Below are 18,248 nucleotides of genomic sequence, written 5' to 3'. Positions count from 1 at the left end.
AAGGTATGGCATGGGGGTTAAAAACAAAAACAAACCCCAACCAATCAACCAACCAAAAAAAACCCCCCAAAAACCCCCCAAACAAACCCAAACAACAAAACACATTAGAATAATAACAGATCATTTTCTAAGCCACTGGGGGGATGGTGGAAGTATTTCAGTCTTGAAAATTAGCTCGTAACTTTGTTCTCTGAAATAAAACTGTGTCACAAATTCAGAGCAGTTTGGCTTAGCTGCCTGCCAAGGCAAACCATAAATTGTTACCTAGAGTGATTTTGAGTTAATAGTTTACTGAATTCCCAATGACCCTTAGCTACTGTGTGTCGGGTGCACTTCTTACAATTATGCAGTGGAAATACTTGATAAATAGCAGGAAGGTATTCCACCCTGAAAAGTGCTCGTAAGTGTAGTGGTGGTGGAAGCATTGTGAGTGAAACCAAATAAGGCTGAGAAGGCCAGCAAGAGATTTGAGTTTGCGCATCTGGCTAGACTAACCATGAATGTAGGAAGCAGAACTGTAGTGCTAGAAATGTTCAGAATGGTTATGACTAGATTTACTTTGTGATCTCTAAAACAGTGTCGTGAAGACTATAAAGTGCAGTAAAACAAACTGCTCACATTCAACCTTCTGATCTAAGCATTCAGAAAGAATAGTGAGGTGGCCGCTTCGGGAAGTAGAAACTTGTATTGGATTTCTCAGAATACCTGTGCGGGTGTGCAAAGGAAGGAAAAAAACTTACCTCTTTCTCTGATCTGTAGACACATGAATTCCTGTTAATCTTTTTGTGTGTATTATCTTGGAGAAGTTGATTTAATAAATGACTTGCTTAGCTTTGGAAAAATAAAATGCTCTCTTATTCCTGATGCCTCACACTATAAAAGGCAGATATAATTACTGACTTACAGATGTGGAAGGAAGGGTCTTCATGTCAGAAGTAATGAATTCTGAAGGAAGGCTTGGTGAAATAAAAGACTATTCCTTGTTTGAAGGGGAATATTGGAGAGGCACAGAAGGAGGAAGAAAGAAGGGATAAATGGCCATTTTGGTTTTTTGAACGGGTGTAAGAGTAAGTTTATATGTTTTTATATATACACACACAGAGGGTTTTTTGCATGTTGGTGGACTTACCTCTAATTTTCTAAATAGAGAGGAAAACCAAGGGTAAAGTCTAGCCTTTACTCTGCTTACAGCGTAATCGGATCTGCAAGCTATTTGGATCAGTGAAAAAAAAGTAAGTATCTTACCAAAACAGTCTTAGTGGTACCTTTTGCTATGCTTATGTACGTGTCTTGGCCAGAGCCAAAGAAGCATAATTTCAGTATGGGATGGGCACTTTTTCTCAGAACAGATAGCTGATGTAACTGCCCTGCCCATTCCTTAAAAAGTGCTAGGAATGGGGCTGTGGTGAGAATAATCAGCTTTTGAGACAATCTCAGGCTTGGAAGTCCCCAGGTCTTAAAGAGCTGCCTTTTCCCTGGTCTGTGAAGTACTTAGTGATTGGAAAGCCTTGTAGGGGCTTGTAGCAGACAAACTTACCTAGAGACTTACCAGGGTTCAATTTACCACTTGTTTATTGTGCTTGATGTTTCTTTCTCCCCACTGTTTTTGGTTGAATGTTGAACTTCTAAGTGGATAAGAAACACTGGTAATTTTTCGATCTGTCCAACACCACTTTCTACTCTACTGTTGATGATTCACAGATTGAATTTAATTGAGTTTTTTTCCTGCTGTTTCATCTACTGCTTGAGAGCTCTAAAATGTACTTTGATATGAAATCAAGGAAATCTTGTTTTTTTTCAGAAGGAGCAAAGGACTTGGAAGCTAAATAAAATAAAATGTACATTTATCTGCTTCTAGGCAGAGAATGAAAGGCTGTGTGCTTTGATATATTTGGGTTTGTTTATTTCATTGTAGTTGCAAAGCAGTTTAAATAAAAAAACCCCACATACACAAAAAAAACCCCACCCCCACAAAAAACCCCACAAAAGCCAAACAAAACAAAAACCAACCACAAACAAAACTTGAGTAACTTTCAAGGAATGCTTTCAATGAAGAAAAGACAATATTATCTGGAAATAAAGTACCAACCTGTCTTAACTGATAATGGAGAATTCAGTGTTTCTTCCATAATGTGGAAAGCAGAACCATGTCATGAAAGTGAAATAAAATACTCTTTGTATTCTTTTTACCACTCTGAAAGCTCTGTGAACCAATGTGAAAGAGCCATATATTTTTCTGCCCTTTTCCTTGCTCCCTGTTAAAGAAAATAGGATTTTCTTTCATTTCAAAGGATACTTTAGAAGTTTAGAGTAGGTCTGCATTTGTGGGTGAGGAGTGAACCAGTTAAGAAGTTCAGTACTTAAAAGGACAGTGTGTGAACCATCAATAACAGAGCGGAGTCAAAAAACTTCCTGTATAGGTGACTCCAACAGTACCTACCAACACATTTCCTTTTAATGTATGTTGGAAGGTGAATGTGGTTTGTGGAATATGTTTAACATTTCCATTTCAACCCCCTGGTTTGCTACTTTCTAGGCATGTTTAGGAATATTTTGAGGTAGCAGCTGTAGTCCTGCTGTGCCTTAAATGAAAGGATTATTTTATCTAGATGCATACACAGAGGCCAGAGGGAAAGACAATAATAATGGTCTGCTATTGACAGTTATGAAGGATCATGCCATGTGGGAGCTTAAAACCACTGAAACCCCAAAGGCAATACAATGAAAATGTGCAGCCACTCCGTGCAGGCGATACGTATTTAAATTAATTAATTTCTCTCACCCCCTTTGCAGTAACTATTAGACTTAGTAAAAAGCAGAGTTACTCCATTAGCTTAAATCCTTGCTATTGCTTAGCATCAAAGCCTGTAAAAGGTGTCTTAATGCCCAGGGTGTCCTCTCAGGACTGGACTTGGTACTACCAGCTTACCTTCCTTTCTCCCATTTTGGCTGTGCGTTGGTCTCTCTTCCGGGATGGATTGCGTTTTGACCTTACACCTTTTGTGATAAGGATTGGTCTAGCTGATGCCCAGCTACTGAAGCGTCGGGTTGGGATGTTTGCTAGGATTGCTTAGAGTACTCGGTTGTGTGTTCTACCTCATCTGTTCATGGTCTTCCGTCATGGTTGGAAGCAGTTTTCTGATTTAATAATGCAGTTAGGTAAGCAAAGATCTAGATATCAGATCTAAAGGCTGAAATTCCTCCTTGAGATGAGATATTTTTTGACCCTCGCTGTTATTGTTGCTTCACATCTTGGATAATAGCATTGCTGCATGAGTCTGCTGTTTGCAAGATATTGTCTACATTGTCTCATTGGGAAATTCGTGTTTTTCCTTAATGCAGTGCTGGGGTGAGGTTCCCGAATTTTCACTGGCCCAAGAAACAGAAGTGCAATTAAATTGGTTTTCTGGCTAACTTTAACTAGAAGAATTCGTCTTTCAGTAGAAGAATCTGGGTAAATGTGTGGCTTAAAAAACCAACTGTCTACAATTTGTAAGGCTCAAGGTGTTAATGCTGAACTTTGTTTTACAGTTCTGGTAAGGAAGCCAGCAGGAGTTTGACACAGAGTATTGACCTTTGTTTGTACTTGCACATTCTAGCATACTCAGTCCAGACTCTTTCACTAGCAGTTTCTTTAGAATGGAAAATGAAATCTGCATATCTTGTCGCTCAAGCATAAAAGAGCCTAGCCTTCCTCTTCGTTTTCATTAAATATAATGTTGCAATTTTGTCTCAAAACCACCTGTTTTCTTCATTGAAGCTATCCTTTGCTGTTCTTTGGAAATGGTTCCAAATAAATTAGTAGTTAGTACTTAAAGAAATTGCAACTCCTGGGATTTTTACCCTATTGGGCGGGGGGGAGGGGGAGGGGGAAATCTCCTCTGAGAGAGGAGTGGTATGTCTTTTCAGCTGGGACTGGATGCATCCAGTGGGTACTTTACTGCATCAGAAAAAGACATCTAAGCCTGTAATCAATTGAAAATAAGCTGCACTATTAAGGTAGTCTTGCCTGCTCCTGTGACTTATTTTTTTTTTTCTCCTCTGCCCTCTTGTGCAGACACAACTGTCTGTGTGATATACTACTAGATTAGGGAATGGGTCATCTCCCCCCTGCCCTTTTTTTTTTTTGGCAATTCTGCACCATATCGAAACAATACAGGCAGTTCCAATACAAAATGTAATCAAGATACTTAATTCTGTTACATACTTGCACAACAAAGGAGTGTAATATCTTGGTAAAATGCAGGAAGGTTTCCCTGACTTTGTTCCTCTCTGGAGACTGGCATTCTGTCTTTGACCTGTTGCATGCATATTTCAATTGAACGATTTGTCACAGGAGATATTTGAAATGGGCAACATGTGCATTGTAAATGAAAACAGAGGTATTTATAGAACAGGCATTTTAAGTATGATTTCTTAATTTAGTCTGTTTGGGAAGCAATACAGTCAGTGAAGGCATAACTAACTGCAGTAGCTTCAGCTGCTACATCTCTCTGGTGAGACCGATGTAACCCATGAAGTTGCCTCAAAAGCTAGCTTGTTTTTTTTCTTGCTCATGTTGCAGTTACTGCTCACAGATGTACTATAGACCTCGACTACTTCTACACTATATTTCCTCCAAGCTTTCTTTTTGCAGCACAGCGATAATTTTTGTAAGTGCATAGAGGTACTGATTACTCAATCGCTAATACTTGGATGTCCCAGGTCTTAAATTTTCTAGGTGATTGACTAGTCCCAGGACTAGTAAAAAGACAATTAATGGGTTTATTATGCAGATTTGTCTCATTCTTGCGTATCTACCACTAACATAAAAATCCAAACATGTTTATTGCAGAGAAGTTAATAAGACCATCCTCAGTTTCAAATGTACTAATCGTACTGCTGAGTATGAGCAGAAAACTCCCTTTTCTCTTTCGCCCCCTCCCATTATATAAACTTACCGTTTAAGTTCTCTTGATGGACTTGTGCTCTATACTTAATTTTCTCCACGCTTACTTTGACAAAGTGAAGTTTTGCACTTGTCCTTGCTTTCACCAAAAGTCCAGTCTCTTCTCTGTAAACAAACGTCTGCCTTCTGAGCTGGCCTTAAGATGAGAAGGAAGAAAAAAAAAAAGGCATTTTGCATTTTGACTTTAAAAAAAAAAAAAGGTTGTTCTGTACTGAAATGTTCCACAGAGTGGGCACAACATTTTTCTTCTCTGTTTTACAGAGCTTAGAAAAAGGCCCAAGGGAACAAAGTACATAATGAGTAACCTGACCAGGCAGCATCTAACTGGTTTAAAAATCCTTAATTTCCTTAGCTGGTGGGAACTGAAGCTCAGTGGTTAGTGAAGGTCATTCTCTTGGCTGGAAACCAGGCAGTTACAAAGTGCTACAGTTTGGTCAATTGGGATGAAATTAATCTCTTTGTTAGTGTCTTAAAAGTTAGGCATCATAATTGTCTGGACTAGTCAACTACTTCATTTTCACTAGAGATGCAATGGGCAAAGTATGCTGCCTCTTTTTTTTTTTTTTCTTCTTCTTCCTGAGGGGTCCTAGGCAGCAAATGTAAGTGCTTGGCCTTTAGACTTGTGATTAATTTTACTTGCAGTGCTTAATGAATGTTGATGAACGTCCTCTTTTGCTTTCTGGAAGCAATATGTGGCTTTTTTTAGGCATACATAAAGCTCTGTTTCTTTACCTTGAATAACTTGGTTTCTTGGCCTGGTTCAGATAGATACAGAGACACCCCTCCTATCAAGCTTTCAAGTGGAAAAAGCATCAGGAAAAAATCAATGGAAAAGTAGGGGAAGGTAACCCTCAAACAGAGCAAGTAGTCTTTTGTTAAAGCAGATACTGAAAGACCATGAACCTTCAACCAAGCACAGGAAATAGATTAATTGTAACAAAGGGCAAACTCTTGTAATTGTATTCATTGAAAGAAGAAACTTCAGGCACTTAAGTATCAAATGGAAAAAAATTGCACATCAGATGCAATTCCTTTGCATCACACTGAATGGACTAAAGAATACTTAAGCTTCTACTACTTGCCTCTTGTAGGTGTTCCACTCAGTTGCAAGCATTTTGCTGGAACGTCTTTAAGAGTGAAGAATCTTACTGGGTAGAGGTTCAGTCACTGACTCATCAATTCAGAAATATATAGCCTTAAAAATGGAAGATGGGAATTCAGGGTTTTGAATATCTTAAATATTTTTCAGGGTTTCTGAAATATTCTTAAATATTCAGGGTTTTGAATATCTTAAATATCTTAAATATCTTCAGGGTTTTAATATCTTAAAAAGCTTTGCATGTTAGATTAGAAGTCCTCTTTAAGAAATGACACTGATCTAAGTAAGGAAAAGCGGGGATCAGCTTGAACACTGAGATACAACATGGTTTGCACAGCTAGGGCAGATGATATCTGAAGTTGGAAGGAAAAAGGCTCATTCAACTAAATTCCTTTCTAAAAGTAGCTCACTTATACGAGTTGATCTTAGAGGCATTTATACTCTTCGGCATCAAAAGTTCCTAGATTACAGCTAAAACTGTTTTGTCAATACTGATGCTGTAAAACAAACTTGGTTTGAAGCGAAAGGAGATATTTCTTATGTTGTTCACTGCTGAGCCTGGAATGTGTCTCTTAACAATTTTGAATTGGGCATGATTTTAAAATGATCAGGAATTAAAATTTTTTTTTGGGGGGGGGGCGGGGCAAGCTTCGGTTCAGTTGCATAAAATCAAGATCTAATGCATTTTTTCAATCTGGAATTCTAAAATTTGGTTGTTTTGCAGAGTTTCCAAATGTGTTTTTAGAAACCTAAATAAGTTCACAGAATACTGAGTAAACAATGTATGTTTAAAAATTAAAGTTCATTATCTATTAAGGATAAGGCCTCTTAAAACTGTGATACTAATATTTAATATTCTGTCCTGTACTGACATCTATTTAGCTCTTACATTAGCTGAGGTTAACTTAATGTAACAAGAGATGGAAAGGTGCCTCTTCTTAGTAACAGGAAGGTGGTAAGTGTTTTTAAAATGCCTGGCTTTGTAGTGTGATGAGAACCATTAATGAATCACTGAAGTGTTACTGTGGGGTGACTGATAGCTCAATGTTATTTGTCAGTATAGTGCCACTAGTCAAAAATACTGACATTAAGAATGCATGGGCTGCTATTTCTTATCCTGCCAACTGTACTGCCATAGTTGCACAAGGGTAGGAATGGGATAAGTCCAGGAAAGTTTTAGTCTTGTGGAAGCTCACAGGGGTGTTGAGTAAAAATAAGTTATTTTGAGATTATTATGTGATTCATAGGCAAGAACTCCATCAAAATTTTACATAAACCCTTTATAGTTACCTCCAGGTTACTTAGAGCTGTTTCCAGAGCAGGCAGTGACATGGGAGTATGTATGCCTATTTGAATGCTTTTGTTCGTTCCTCTATTAGAAGAGTGAAAGTTACTAAAGTTGAATGTGATTTTGCAGATACAGTTTGTTCCCAAAAATAGAGAGGAAAAACCAGGCTTAAAAAATATATGTAAGAAACTCCATTGCTTATTGTGCATAATGTTTTTATGCTAAAGGGGAAGAAAAGCTGTTGCTTCGCTGTCTAGAGAAGGTATTTAAAAACTTCCTCACACTATGAGCCTGTGACTTTCTTTTAAGGTAGACTTCTTTCAGAGACATCTCCACCTTACCACCCATTACCACCATCATAAAGTTCCCTGCATAGGAGGGATGCTTTTTAGGACCACCCTCTGAAACTGTTGAATCTTTTAGTACACAAATAGAAGTCCTTCACTCCTATTAGAATAAGTCATAAAATAAAAGGGATGATGACGTCGGGTGCATTGTCTGAATTGCGCACTATTTTCGGTGTTTGCAACATTATCCTAGGCCTTTTAGTGGGTATCTTCTAAGGGCTAGTTCTGGTACCAAATGTGTTTTGTGGCCCATGGAAAACACTGTAGGATCATTCTTTTTAATTCAGTTCCAAGTCCACTGGACCTAATCTGTGGCTTTTGAATTACTGTTGCTGTACTTGAATTTAAAAATGAGTACTAGATGATGTTTTTCTATCAGAATGGTAGCTGATTAAAGCAGAGAATGCAACTAATATAATTTGATTTTTCACAAATCTATTTTCCATACTGAAAATAGAAGAAAGACACTTTTAGTATTGTGTGACTGCAGCATTTCTAAATTTATAGCACTGAAATGTGTGTCTAGGCATGTCTGTATTTTTTTTGAAAGCAAAGGGTCATTCAGCTAGCTCAAGATGTTCACCACTGCATATTCTTGTTTGGATGATAAAGGCGGCATCTCTGCTCCTAAGTGTGAGGTTAAAGAACTGTGCACTGTAGATTAAAGTGATCTTACCTTTATGCTCTTGTGCAAGAATAAAAACTGAAAAGTTAGTGCCTGGTCCACTTGTCCAATCAGACTTTACTGTTGTTTCAGAAGAACTTCTATCCTCATACTGTGTGTTTCTAAACAAGGCCTTTTTCACTGTTACATGCACCAATATCCTAATTGTTTGCCAGGTATACACTAAGGAACTATGTCCTGCCTTGTAGTTACAAAATTTCCTGTTCTAGAGCTGGAATAATTTCTTCTATTCATTAGAATTGCTGCAGTTACAGTAGGTGCTGTGATTAATTAATCTACTTTTTAATTAAAACCATCTGCTTAGCTAGTCATAAGGGCTCCAGATTCTTAGGACTTTTGAAATAGGTTGATATTTTTCATTACCTGGAGGTGCTGAAGTACAGTGGACTTTCATGTCTAAAGTAAAAACTTAAAATGCCTTGTGCGCTGGGCTAGATAATTAGCCAATGAGGTAGTTGTAAGGCATGGTGTATATTCAGCAGTAGTGCATAGCATAAGTTGTGTTTCAATATTATCACAAATAGAGTGTTTTTTTACTTTGTTATAGCCTTTTACTTGAGAGTGCTGGAAAGGATCGTAGCCAATGATTTCTAGGAAGAGTTATTACTAGTTCTTGTTCAAACTTAACTGTGTGGAAACAAAGCAACAGAACTGTAGCCTACTATACTGGTCTTAAATTAGCTTTGTTGACTGGATGGATTTGCAGATACATGGAGTTGTAAGGCTTTTAATGCTGTAAATTCTCTGGCTTTAATGAGTAAAGACACATCATCGAGAGACTGGCAAAGAAGTTGGTTAAACAGGCAGTGTCAGTGTTCTGTGGCTCCTGGGCTTGGAGATCAGTTGCAAAATACAGATGTGGAGATGATAGCAGGCAGTGATGGCTAGTCAAATGACGAGTCACTTGTGTTCTTTCTGCCAAAGATTATCTCATACAAATGACTAGATGCTTCTTTTAAGCAACCTCACAAACTTTAGGAATAAGCAGTTAGAATGGATGTGTCAAAGTACAAACATACCTTGCGTGTGTAACAAATTTAATCATGTATCTTGAGGATTTTTTTTTTTTGCTGTTGTGACTGGCCTCTTGTTTTTTATTAACGCCTCAAAAATTGAGAGTAGGTGGTAAATTGAGGAGGAAAAGAGTTTCTAAACTGTGATCAGTCAGGTTGCAGCAAGCAGGCCTGTATAAATACTACAGTGCCTTTACTGTCTTTATAATGTGTTTGTGAAATCTGGGCATACACAGTTATCTGTTGCAAGTCATGAAGACAGCTGGTCTGGAGAAATTTAAGAATCATGGGACTTAGATTACTTGCCCACCTGCATTGCAGAGGGTGAAGACAGACTGGTGAAGCTATTTCAGTGACATAGAGCTCTCAAATAGCTGAGATACGAATTTTGGTCTGGATGATGGTAGATCAGTCAAGTTCAAAAGGTATTGGATTCAAAATGTGCAATTGTTTTTGATCAGAAAAGAAAACTAGGCCTGTCCTAGTCCAAGTAGTGCCTCATGAGCTAACTCTAGCTCATTGGAAGCTTTCATCTGCTCCTACTGCTTGTATTGCAGTAATGCTATTTATTCTGTTAGGATACTGATCTGGTGCAGAGCTTATTCTGCAGGATTTAGTGATTTAATTCTTGGCAGAATTACCAATTGTCCAGAATTAATTGCTATGAAAATACTGAAATCAGAGAAGCTAAATTTTCACTTCTATTAAATGTGTTGTGTTGTTTTAAATTTTTTTTCCCTGCAGTCTCAACTACTCTAGCTTGCTTTATAACAAGAACAATAAAATCCATCTTCTGTAGGCAACCCATATCTCTTTTGAACGGAGTAAATCTTAAGCTGAAGTCTTCCTTTTCACAATAGGTATTTGACTGGACTGGGATGAGAATTATCAAATAGTTATAGGTGTACCCTGCATGAAATAAGGAAAGAACTAAATCAGAAAGATTGTTTCTAGACCAGACACCAGGATTAAGATGATGGATTAGAGATGGAAAAGGTGGTGAAGTGGTTAAACCTGTAGGTTTTGAGGGCTTGGGTAAGTAACTAATAGCAGGTGGTGAAATTTAGAAGTCATGGGGTAAACCAATTTAAATGCCATATATACCATTGCCTGGGGGCTTCTTTAATACTATGGGGAAGGAGTTAGGATCATTGGCTTATTTTCCACTGGAATCATATGCTCTGTCTAAATTCCTGGAATTAATGGTTTGTGGCAGCCTGGGACTGGCTCAAACTGGAATGGTAGTAATTTAGCAAAAAGAAAATACAGAGACTTTAATTACTTTGTTTGTGTGATTTGACTTTGCTACTGATTCTATTAGCCTCTGGACTGCAATGTTAAAACATTCTGTTTGAGAAGATTAATCAGTTACGGTAGAATTCCTTTCAAGCTTTGCAGTTATAGCACCTTTGAAAAGAGCCAAGCAAGAATTGTGCTTAGGCTGGGACAAGGTAGACTGTGTGCTTGTTAAAGCTGAAACATTTAATGTTCTTTGCAGGTCATGCAGTGTACCTCAAAAAGTGTAGCCTTAATTAGGTGCGCAAAATGTTAGGTTTTTATTCCAGTGAAGTAGACTTGCTTTCACTGCAGAGTGTCTATTTGGTTTGAGTGCAACTGCAACAATAAAAAAATTTATAAGCAACAGCAAGCAAAATTACAACATGCTGTATTCACGATACCAGTAAGCACTGTTAAAATGGAGATGATAATCAACAGTTAGTTGAGTTGTGTTTTTGGCAGGCGGGAGTTTAAAATGTCTAGCTAAGCAGTTGGAAGGCCACTCAACATAGCAGGATCTTTAATGATCCCTTTTCCCTTGGCCCCTCTCAAGTTTCACAGCAGCTGGTGGAGAGGATTTCTAAAATGCCCAGTAAAGGATCAAAAAGTGTTGCTTTTGCAACATCGATGTCACATGATATAATAACAATGCTGGTATAATTGCGGTGTAGTTGAAGAACTAAGCATGCTATTTTGGGGTGAAAAGTGATCTTGATAATTTGAAATTGAATTTTATCACAGTTTATCATCACTAGTTGGTCAAAATTCATTTGCTCACTTCACACTTTAAAACAGTGTATGTGAACTTTCTTAGCATTGCTCCTTATGTTCTTCCAAAAAAACCCCAAAGTCCTGAAGCTGTGGACAACTCATTAGTAAACAAGTTTTACAATGGCTCTTTGAAACTAGATACCAGGGGGGGAAAAAAAGTCAGACTTCAGGTTTAGCTTCGGAGTCTAGCAAGAGGTGTTAGAAAATATAACTCTATGGACTATTTGTGTGCATGTGGCGTAAAACAAGCAACAATGCGGCTTTCTAACTTTGTCCAACAGTTTGAAAATCACCTTCAAATCCATTTGCCCTAACACTAAGCACCCAGTAAAAGGAAAGCAGATGATGTTGCCAATGGTAGCAGAATGAGACTGTCAGGAAGGAGGGACGTGGAATATATTGTATCATCCTAGTGCTGTCTTGTGTTCTGTTAGGATTAAATTGAAGTTAGTCAGCTGTAAGTATACTTCTGTATCTCCATGGAAAGAAAAGGTGAAACAGCAGCTGCCTTCATCCCCCCCACTACAAAACTAGTGCCAGCAACTTTGGGTCAGAACAACACACTGGACTGACCCATTCTCCTCTGTTTAAAAGTGTACTTCTGCAACAGCAGGAGTGAACTGGGTGATGATCCTACATGCAGCCTTAAACTATGGCAGAAAACTTGGGTGGAGAATAGGCAGAGCAGCCAAGCAGGGAGGCGGGACATGCAGGAAGTAAAGGATCCCTGCACTGCCTCTTCTTCCTCCTCCTTACAGCTAGGTGGGCAGGCAGAAAAGGACATGCTTGCCTCTTGCTTATATTGATTCTTTCTATTCAGTATTTGAGTGGCAAAAGCAGATATTAAGCTCCAATCTCTGCAGCCTCATGTACTGGACTTGGAAAAGTACAAGAGGTGTCAAACAGAAAACAATGCTCCCTTCTAACTTTGATGTCTGCTTTCCTTCTGCTGTGCGTTAAGTCCACAGCCTAGTGGATTCCCATCGGAAGCTAGCACCTAACTAACTCTTTGGTGCGTGCATCTCTTTTCCTGATGGATTTTACAATAAGAGAGATCTGTCCCGTATTTGTAATTGTTAATTCCCACTGTTGCTGCTCTCGCAAGGATTGCACTAAAGAGGTAAGAAAGAATTTCAGCTCTATAGAACGTGTGTAGCCACAGGAACGGGTTTTGGAGGTGAATCAGAATTCTTCACAAATCTGCTGAACTGCTTTACATTTGCGTAGCTTGGGTCTTCAGCTTTTAAACTTGACTGTACTTTTTTCCCTGTAATTTTTTAAATGTAGGTTAAAATCCTGAACAGGAAGGATGGAACACTTATTGCTTCTGCTGTTTTCCACCTGAGTTGTTATTCCAAATCTAACTTTTTTAAAATTTAGGATTGCTCAGGTTATGTAACACTTCCTCTGTTTTCTTTTTTGTTTGGTATAAAAGTTATACAGCACTGATTGTACCTTCTCTTATGAAGTAAATGATATTTTCAGTATCTCTTGCATTAGAACAAGATGCTAAACCACTGACTCAGTAATCTGGTGATTTAACTAATGCAAAATACTACATGTTTCTAGGCAAAAATTGTGAAGAGGAGTTCTGGGTAGCATATACTTTGGTGTTTAAAGTATCTTGAAAATCTAGTGTTTTTAAGAGTACCTAGCTTGCCTTTAATGGGTCAAATAACCATATAAATGTGGATGTTGAATTTTGGAACACACTTTTTTCACCTGGTTAAAATCTGATAAAATCACAAACTTTACCACATCTAAGTGAAATATGAAATCTCTTCATATGCTTAACATGAAGACTGTAAGATAAGTATTTAGTTTTGCATGAGTTGCGCTTTGTGCTACCCACATATTATGCCCATATTTTAGAGGTGCTCTCAAAATGTAGGTGTTCAGTGGGTTTTATTTTAAGTTGGCACTTCTTCCAAAAGAAGCAGTTCTGCCCTTGTTAGCTGTTGCACTATCACTTTCCTTCTGTAAGCCTGAGAGCTAGTGCAACAGTGTAGGGAGCCAGATTGGGGAGCTTCGTCTCACTGGAAACTGCTGCAGGCTTTTTTGATGTGTTTCAAGTCTGATAAACACCGTGATCTGGTTCATTATGCAGCTGTATAAACGTGTGTGCTGGCCAAAGGGAGGAAATGGCATGGGTATGGGAATGGGAGGTGGAGGACAGGAGACTTGCTTTTAGCAGCACTGCCAGTTCATGCTATTTTAGATGGTAGCTTGAGAAAACATTGATGACTTTCATGTGTGCCTGTTATACCTATCTACATTTTTTTTTTCTCTGCAAGAGCTCTTCCTTCGATTTCTTTAGCAAACACAGAAAAAACGCTAGTGGAATTTGGGTGTTTAGTTCTTATTAAACTGCCACTGGGGAATAGCAGTAGTAGATTAAAAGATTTAAGTTGTCCTGTGATTCTACTACGGAGTTTGGGGACCAGGAGAGACATATAAGAATGTGACCATCTTGCAGTAAGTATGGTGAAAACCAGGAAATACTGAATGGCTTAGTATATATTTTGGCTTCAGAAACTAATGGATGTATGCTTGGCTGCACAGCTTATGTGCTTTTAAGGACACATCAAGGTTATGTGAATTGCAGGGCTTGGCCTCCCTTTGGTTTCTCTGTGATGGCAGATTAAGGTGTATAGGCAGCTCTGGGTAGAAGAGGGTTCACTGATTTATTGATTTTTATCATTCATAGTATCCTCTGTCTTGTTATGTAAAATAGTTTGACACATCCCTTAGTACTTGGAGGAGGAAAAAAAAAGGTTTTTAAAAGCTGATGGTACTTAAGTGGCCTGAACTTCAGCGTAAAGGGTGCTTGGCCAGCACTGTAGACTAGGCTTAGGCAACCCTTCTCATGGACTGTGGAAACTGAGAAATAGGTAGCTGCTTGAGCACAGAATCCTCTGTTAGTTTTAGGCCCTAGCGTGAGGTTCTCCCAGATTTTCTGAGGAGCAGTTAGGAACATAGAAGCTATACTGCAGGAGGCTGGCGGGAGCTACTCTTCTTAACTGAACTCTTGGTTTGGAATTCACAAAATAGGGTATTGCAAAATAGCCCTCATGGAAGGGCCTAAAGATTTTGGACAGGTATTTAATTTCTTTCAGGATAGAGAAACACAGGGTAGCAGACTAAATCACTGATTTTAAAATCAGTTCTTAGCTTTACCTTTTCAGGGTTCGTCTAAGAACAGAGCATGTGGTAAAATAGTTAACAAGAAAACTCATGTTCTGGCTTCGTTATGTTAATATTTTGCTGTACCAGTTGTCTTACTCAGCTTTTAGTTTTTCTGAAATGAGATTGTCACAGATCTGACATCTTCCTTCTGCTGCCACAGTGTAAATGAACATACATGCAGGCTGCTGCTATCTGGGGCTTGAGCTATTTAGGGGACTTAGATGTACTAAACTTTGGCAAATTTATATACAAATATATACAATAAGCAGTTGAATAATTATTGTATAGGTTATATATGTATGTGTATATAGGAGAGCATTTAATTATGTATAGAAACATCTATCTCTACATACATGAACCTGAACTCCTGGGACCATTTTAAGCTTGGTCATGATTAAAGGTGGGTGTCTGTGACTAGTCTGCTATATGAGCAGAGACACATGCAAACAGGTACTTGATTACAGTAGTAAACACTGAAACTGGTTTTATAAATCACCATGGAATGTAGGGCTCTGCGATGTCCTGCTAGGAAGCTGGAGATTTATGATACGACCTGGTTACAGTATTAAACTTACCTGTCCAAACTTCGGTCTGGTGTCTTATCAGCTGAGGCACTGATCTCCAAAAGTCTTAATGTTCAGTGAAGCTTTTAAAAGCATTAAGTTAATGTTCACTGACAGACTGTGTTTCGGGGCTTATTCTAGTCACAGTATACTCTTCAGTTCTATGAATTTCAATTGCTATAATTTCATAATAGCAAATTTTAGAGCAAAGTAGTAGATAACCGGAATGCTGTTGTAAAAGGAATTTTTTATCAAGTGGAAAAACTATCTTTCTATACCTTGTTTTTTTCTGTCCTTTTAAAAATTCCAGATGCAACACCTTTGTGAAACGTAGTGACAAATAGCACTGTTGACCACTGAAAGACTGGACTCTTGTGCTTCTCCCAGTCTTGTGTTTGCATCTGTTAAAGTTGATGTTGACTGTGCCCTCTCCTGGAAAAGTGTGGTAGAGAATATTTTAGGTAGTGAACATATGAAGTCAATATACTGCCATGTCTGGCCAAGCGAAAAAAAGAAGTGCCTAAATGTAGATGGAAATTATTATTGTATTAAGTGTCCATGTTCGGTTAAATGAAGGTCTGTAGTTACAAAGGCTCTGGTTCAGAAACTCAAATCTTTCCATTTCAAGACTTGTTTCCCAGTGACAATAGAGGAAGGGGGAAGGGTCATCTTGATGTCCCCATTTGGTGGGAAGCAGTATCATATAGGATGTTGGGAGAAGTGCTTTCTGGTTAGGACACGAATCATGATGCTTGTTCTACTACTACATTTATTTCTGTGCTTCAGACTCCATGGTTTCCACTTCTTGTTTAGTTGTGATTTACCAGTGACACAGGGTCAGATGTATCAAGTGTATGAATGGTTGGACTTGATGATCTTAAAGGTCTTTTCCAACCTAAACAATTCTATGATTCTATGATTTCAGGATTGTTCAGCTTGAAAATGTGGGCTCTTCATATAACAGAATTTGAACAGGATGTCTTCATCCTCTCTCATTCTGCTGTCTTAAATACAGAGTTTGAAGCTAAAGGCTGAATCAAGTAAAATTGAGTGCCAAATTTTGCTGTTGTGGACAATTGCCCCCCGAAATAGAGCTTCTGGCCATGATTAAGTGATGGAGTTTGGTGCTCTGCCTGCAGTGTTTTGCAGAATTCCCACATGACATATCTCATGGCCTATTTGCTTTACTGATTTAAGTAGCTGATCACACTTAGATTTTGTTTTGCTCTCCCCCAATGGCTTTAGCATGTATTGGAGAAAGGACTGCCATGTGTTGTTGAAAGGCTTTTGTAAAGGTCTGCATTGCTAAGCTCATTTTCCTGAACTCACAACAGCAGTGATGCAGGAGTGTGGTTTGAGTATAGTAGTTCTTCTGGGGAGAGCTAAAATACAGGAAAGTCGTTTGTTTGTTTGTTGGTGGGTTTTTTTTGGTGGTTTTGTTTTGTTTTTTAAATTTTCCTTTTTTTTTTTTTTTAAAACATTGGACAAATTATTTAATGATTTAGTCAGATCATTCTGGGCTAAGGTTTTTCCTGTACAATGAATCTATGCCAAAATTACTTCATATAATAGCATGTTGGAGACACTCTGGGAAGCAGCAGAATCCTTTGAAGACTGTCAAATTAATCATGTGGGTTCGTGCATTAGTGTTACATAGGAAACATTTCCTTCCATTCTCAGTCCAGTCTGTGTACTCACCTCTAAGCAGCGTAACTTCCATCGAAACTAAATGGTTCTCCTGTTTTAACTGAGAACCTAACTGCTAAAGCTTTCTGTTATGGAAGCGTAGCTGAGAAATAAGGGAGAAAAAAATGTTTGCAGAAGTCACTAACAAACAGATGAACAGTGAGATTGGGGTCAGATTTCTCTATAATTTGCACTAGTAGGGAATTCAGGCTAGTTGTCTATTGAGTAAAAATAGTTGGTCTGTAAACACAATCAAAACTTAAATCAAGTGGGCGTTCCAGTTTCTCTGTTGTTAACTTGTATGTTCCAGGGTGTCAAGCCAGCCAGCTTTGATAAAGTAGCAATCCCTGAAGTGAAGGAGATTATTGAGGGATGCATTCGGCAAAACAAAGGCGAAAGGTAAGTACTTTCTGTTCAGGTAGAGGTATTACTTACTATCTGAGTCTTTTATCTGTGATGATACCAAATCCAGTTAGTTCCTGGGGTCTTCTGTGTTCTGATGAAAGTTGGGAAGCCAGTATTACCTCTGCAGCTTCTATTCTTTGGTAGATTCTTATTCAATGATTGTTTTAGAGAATTAACAGTGTCAGGAAAAGTGCAAATGCTATAGTAACCATCCATGTCAGTTTATTCAGAAATTCTACTGCTTTTATTAAAACTTTGACCTAGTCAGCAAAATAACAGAGGACAATCCTTCCAGGTTCGCAGGTATTTGGATTGTTTGGTTGGCTTGTTATTCTGTAATCCTTTGTTTTTCCTGTCCCTTTGATTTTGTTGGCATTTTATAGCTGATTATTTTGAGGGCTCTTTCTATTTTTTAAATTCTTGCTGGTCATCTTCACATTTTCTGCAAGATGATTTCTACTTGAAGTGATTAACTTACACCATTACAGGAAATGTGTAACTGCTCTGATGGTTTCTTTGTGGGGTTTGTTTTGTTTTCTGCTTTTACATAGTTGTTGCTTACTGAATGTCCAATTTAAGAATGCTTCAGCCTTCAGCCCTCCTCTAGTCTCCTGCTATTCTGTTTAGAGCTAGTTTTGTCAGTTCGTCGGTTCATCCACTTCTGTTAACTCCTGAACTTTTACATCTGATGGCGTTGCTGTGTATTTTTAACTTCTGCCCTTTTTCTTAGTTTTAAAAAATTTTGTATTTTTTTCCCATTTTAAGTTAATTTTGTGGCTGCACATCACTTATTTCTTGCCATTTAGTTTAAGTGGTTAACTTTTAGACTACTACTGTTCATACATGCACAGCATTAACATAGATCTCTTTTGTACCTTCAGGACAAAGCTTCTAATTGTGCCAAACAGAATGCAAGTTGAAGTGGTTCAAAAGAGTATAAAATATGAAAGGAATCATGTGGTGCTTATCTAGTGATGAA

The 18,248-nt window shown here is 38.2% G+C and overlaps 1 protein-coding gene across 1 annotated transcript in view; it reads left to right on the top strand.

The window, feature by feature from the left end:
* WNK1 (WNK lysine deficient protein kinase 1) overlaps positions 1-18,248 on the top strand; it is a gene marked incomplete at its 5' end in the record, with an annotated part of 105,943 nt that overhangs the window by 42,852 nt on the left and 44,843 nt on the right. The window contains one exon of the mRNA XM_009582709.1: positions 17,175-17,263. Coding sequence (XP_009581004.1) covers positions 17,175-17,263 — 89 coding nt within the window. The remainder of the gene's footprint in view (positions 1-17,174; positions 17,264-18,248) is intronic.

The sequence above is a fragment of the Fulmarus glacialis genome, unplaced genomic scaffold, assembly GCF_000690835.1.
Source record: "Fulmarus glacialis isolate BGI_N327 unplaced genomic scaffold, ASM69083v1 scaffold3558, whole genome shotgun sequence".
Taxonomy (NCBI): domain Eukaryota; kingdom Metazoa; phylum Chordata; class Aves; order Procellariiformes; family Procellariidae; genus Fulmarus; species Fulmarus glacialis.
Note: the sequence above shows the minus strand (reverse complement) of the source record. Positions and strands in the feature narration are given on the sequence as shown.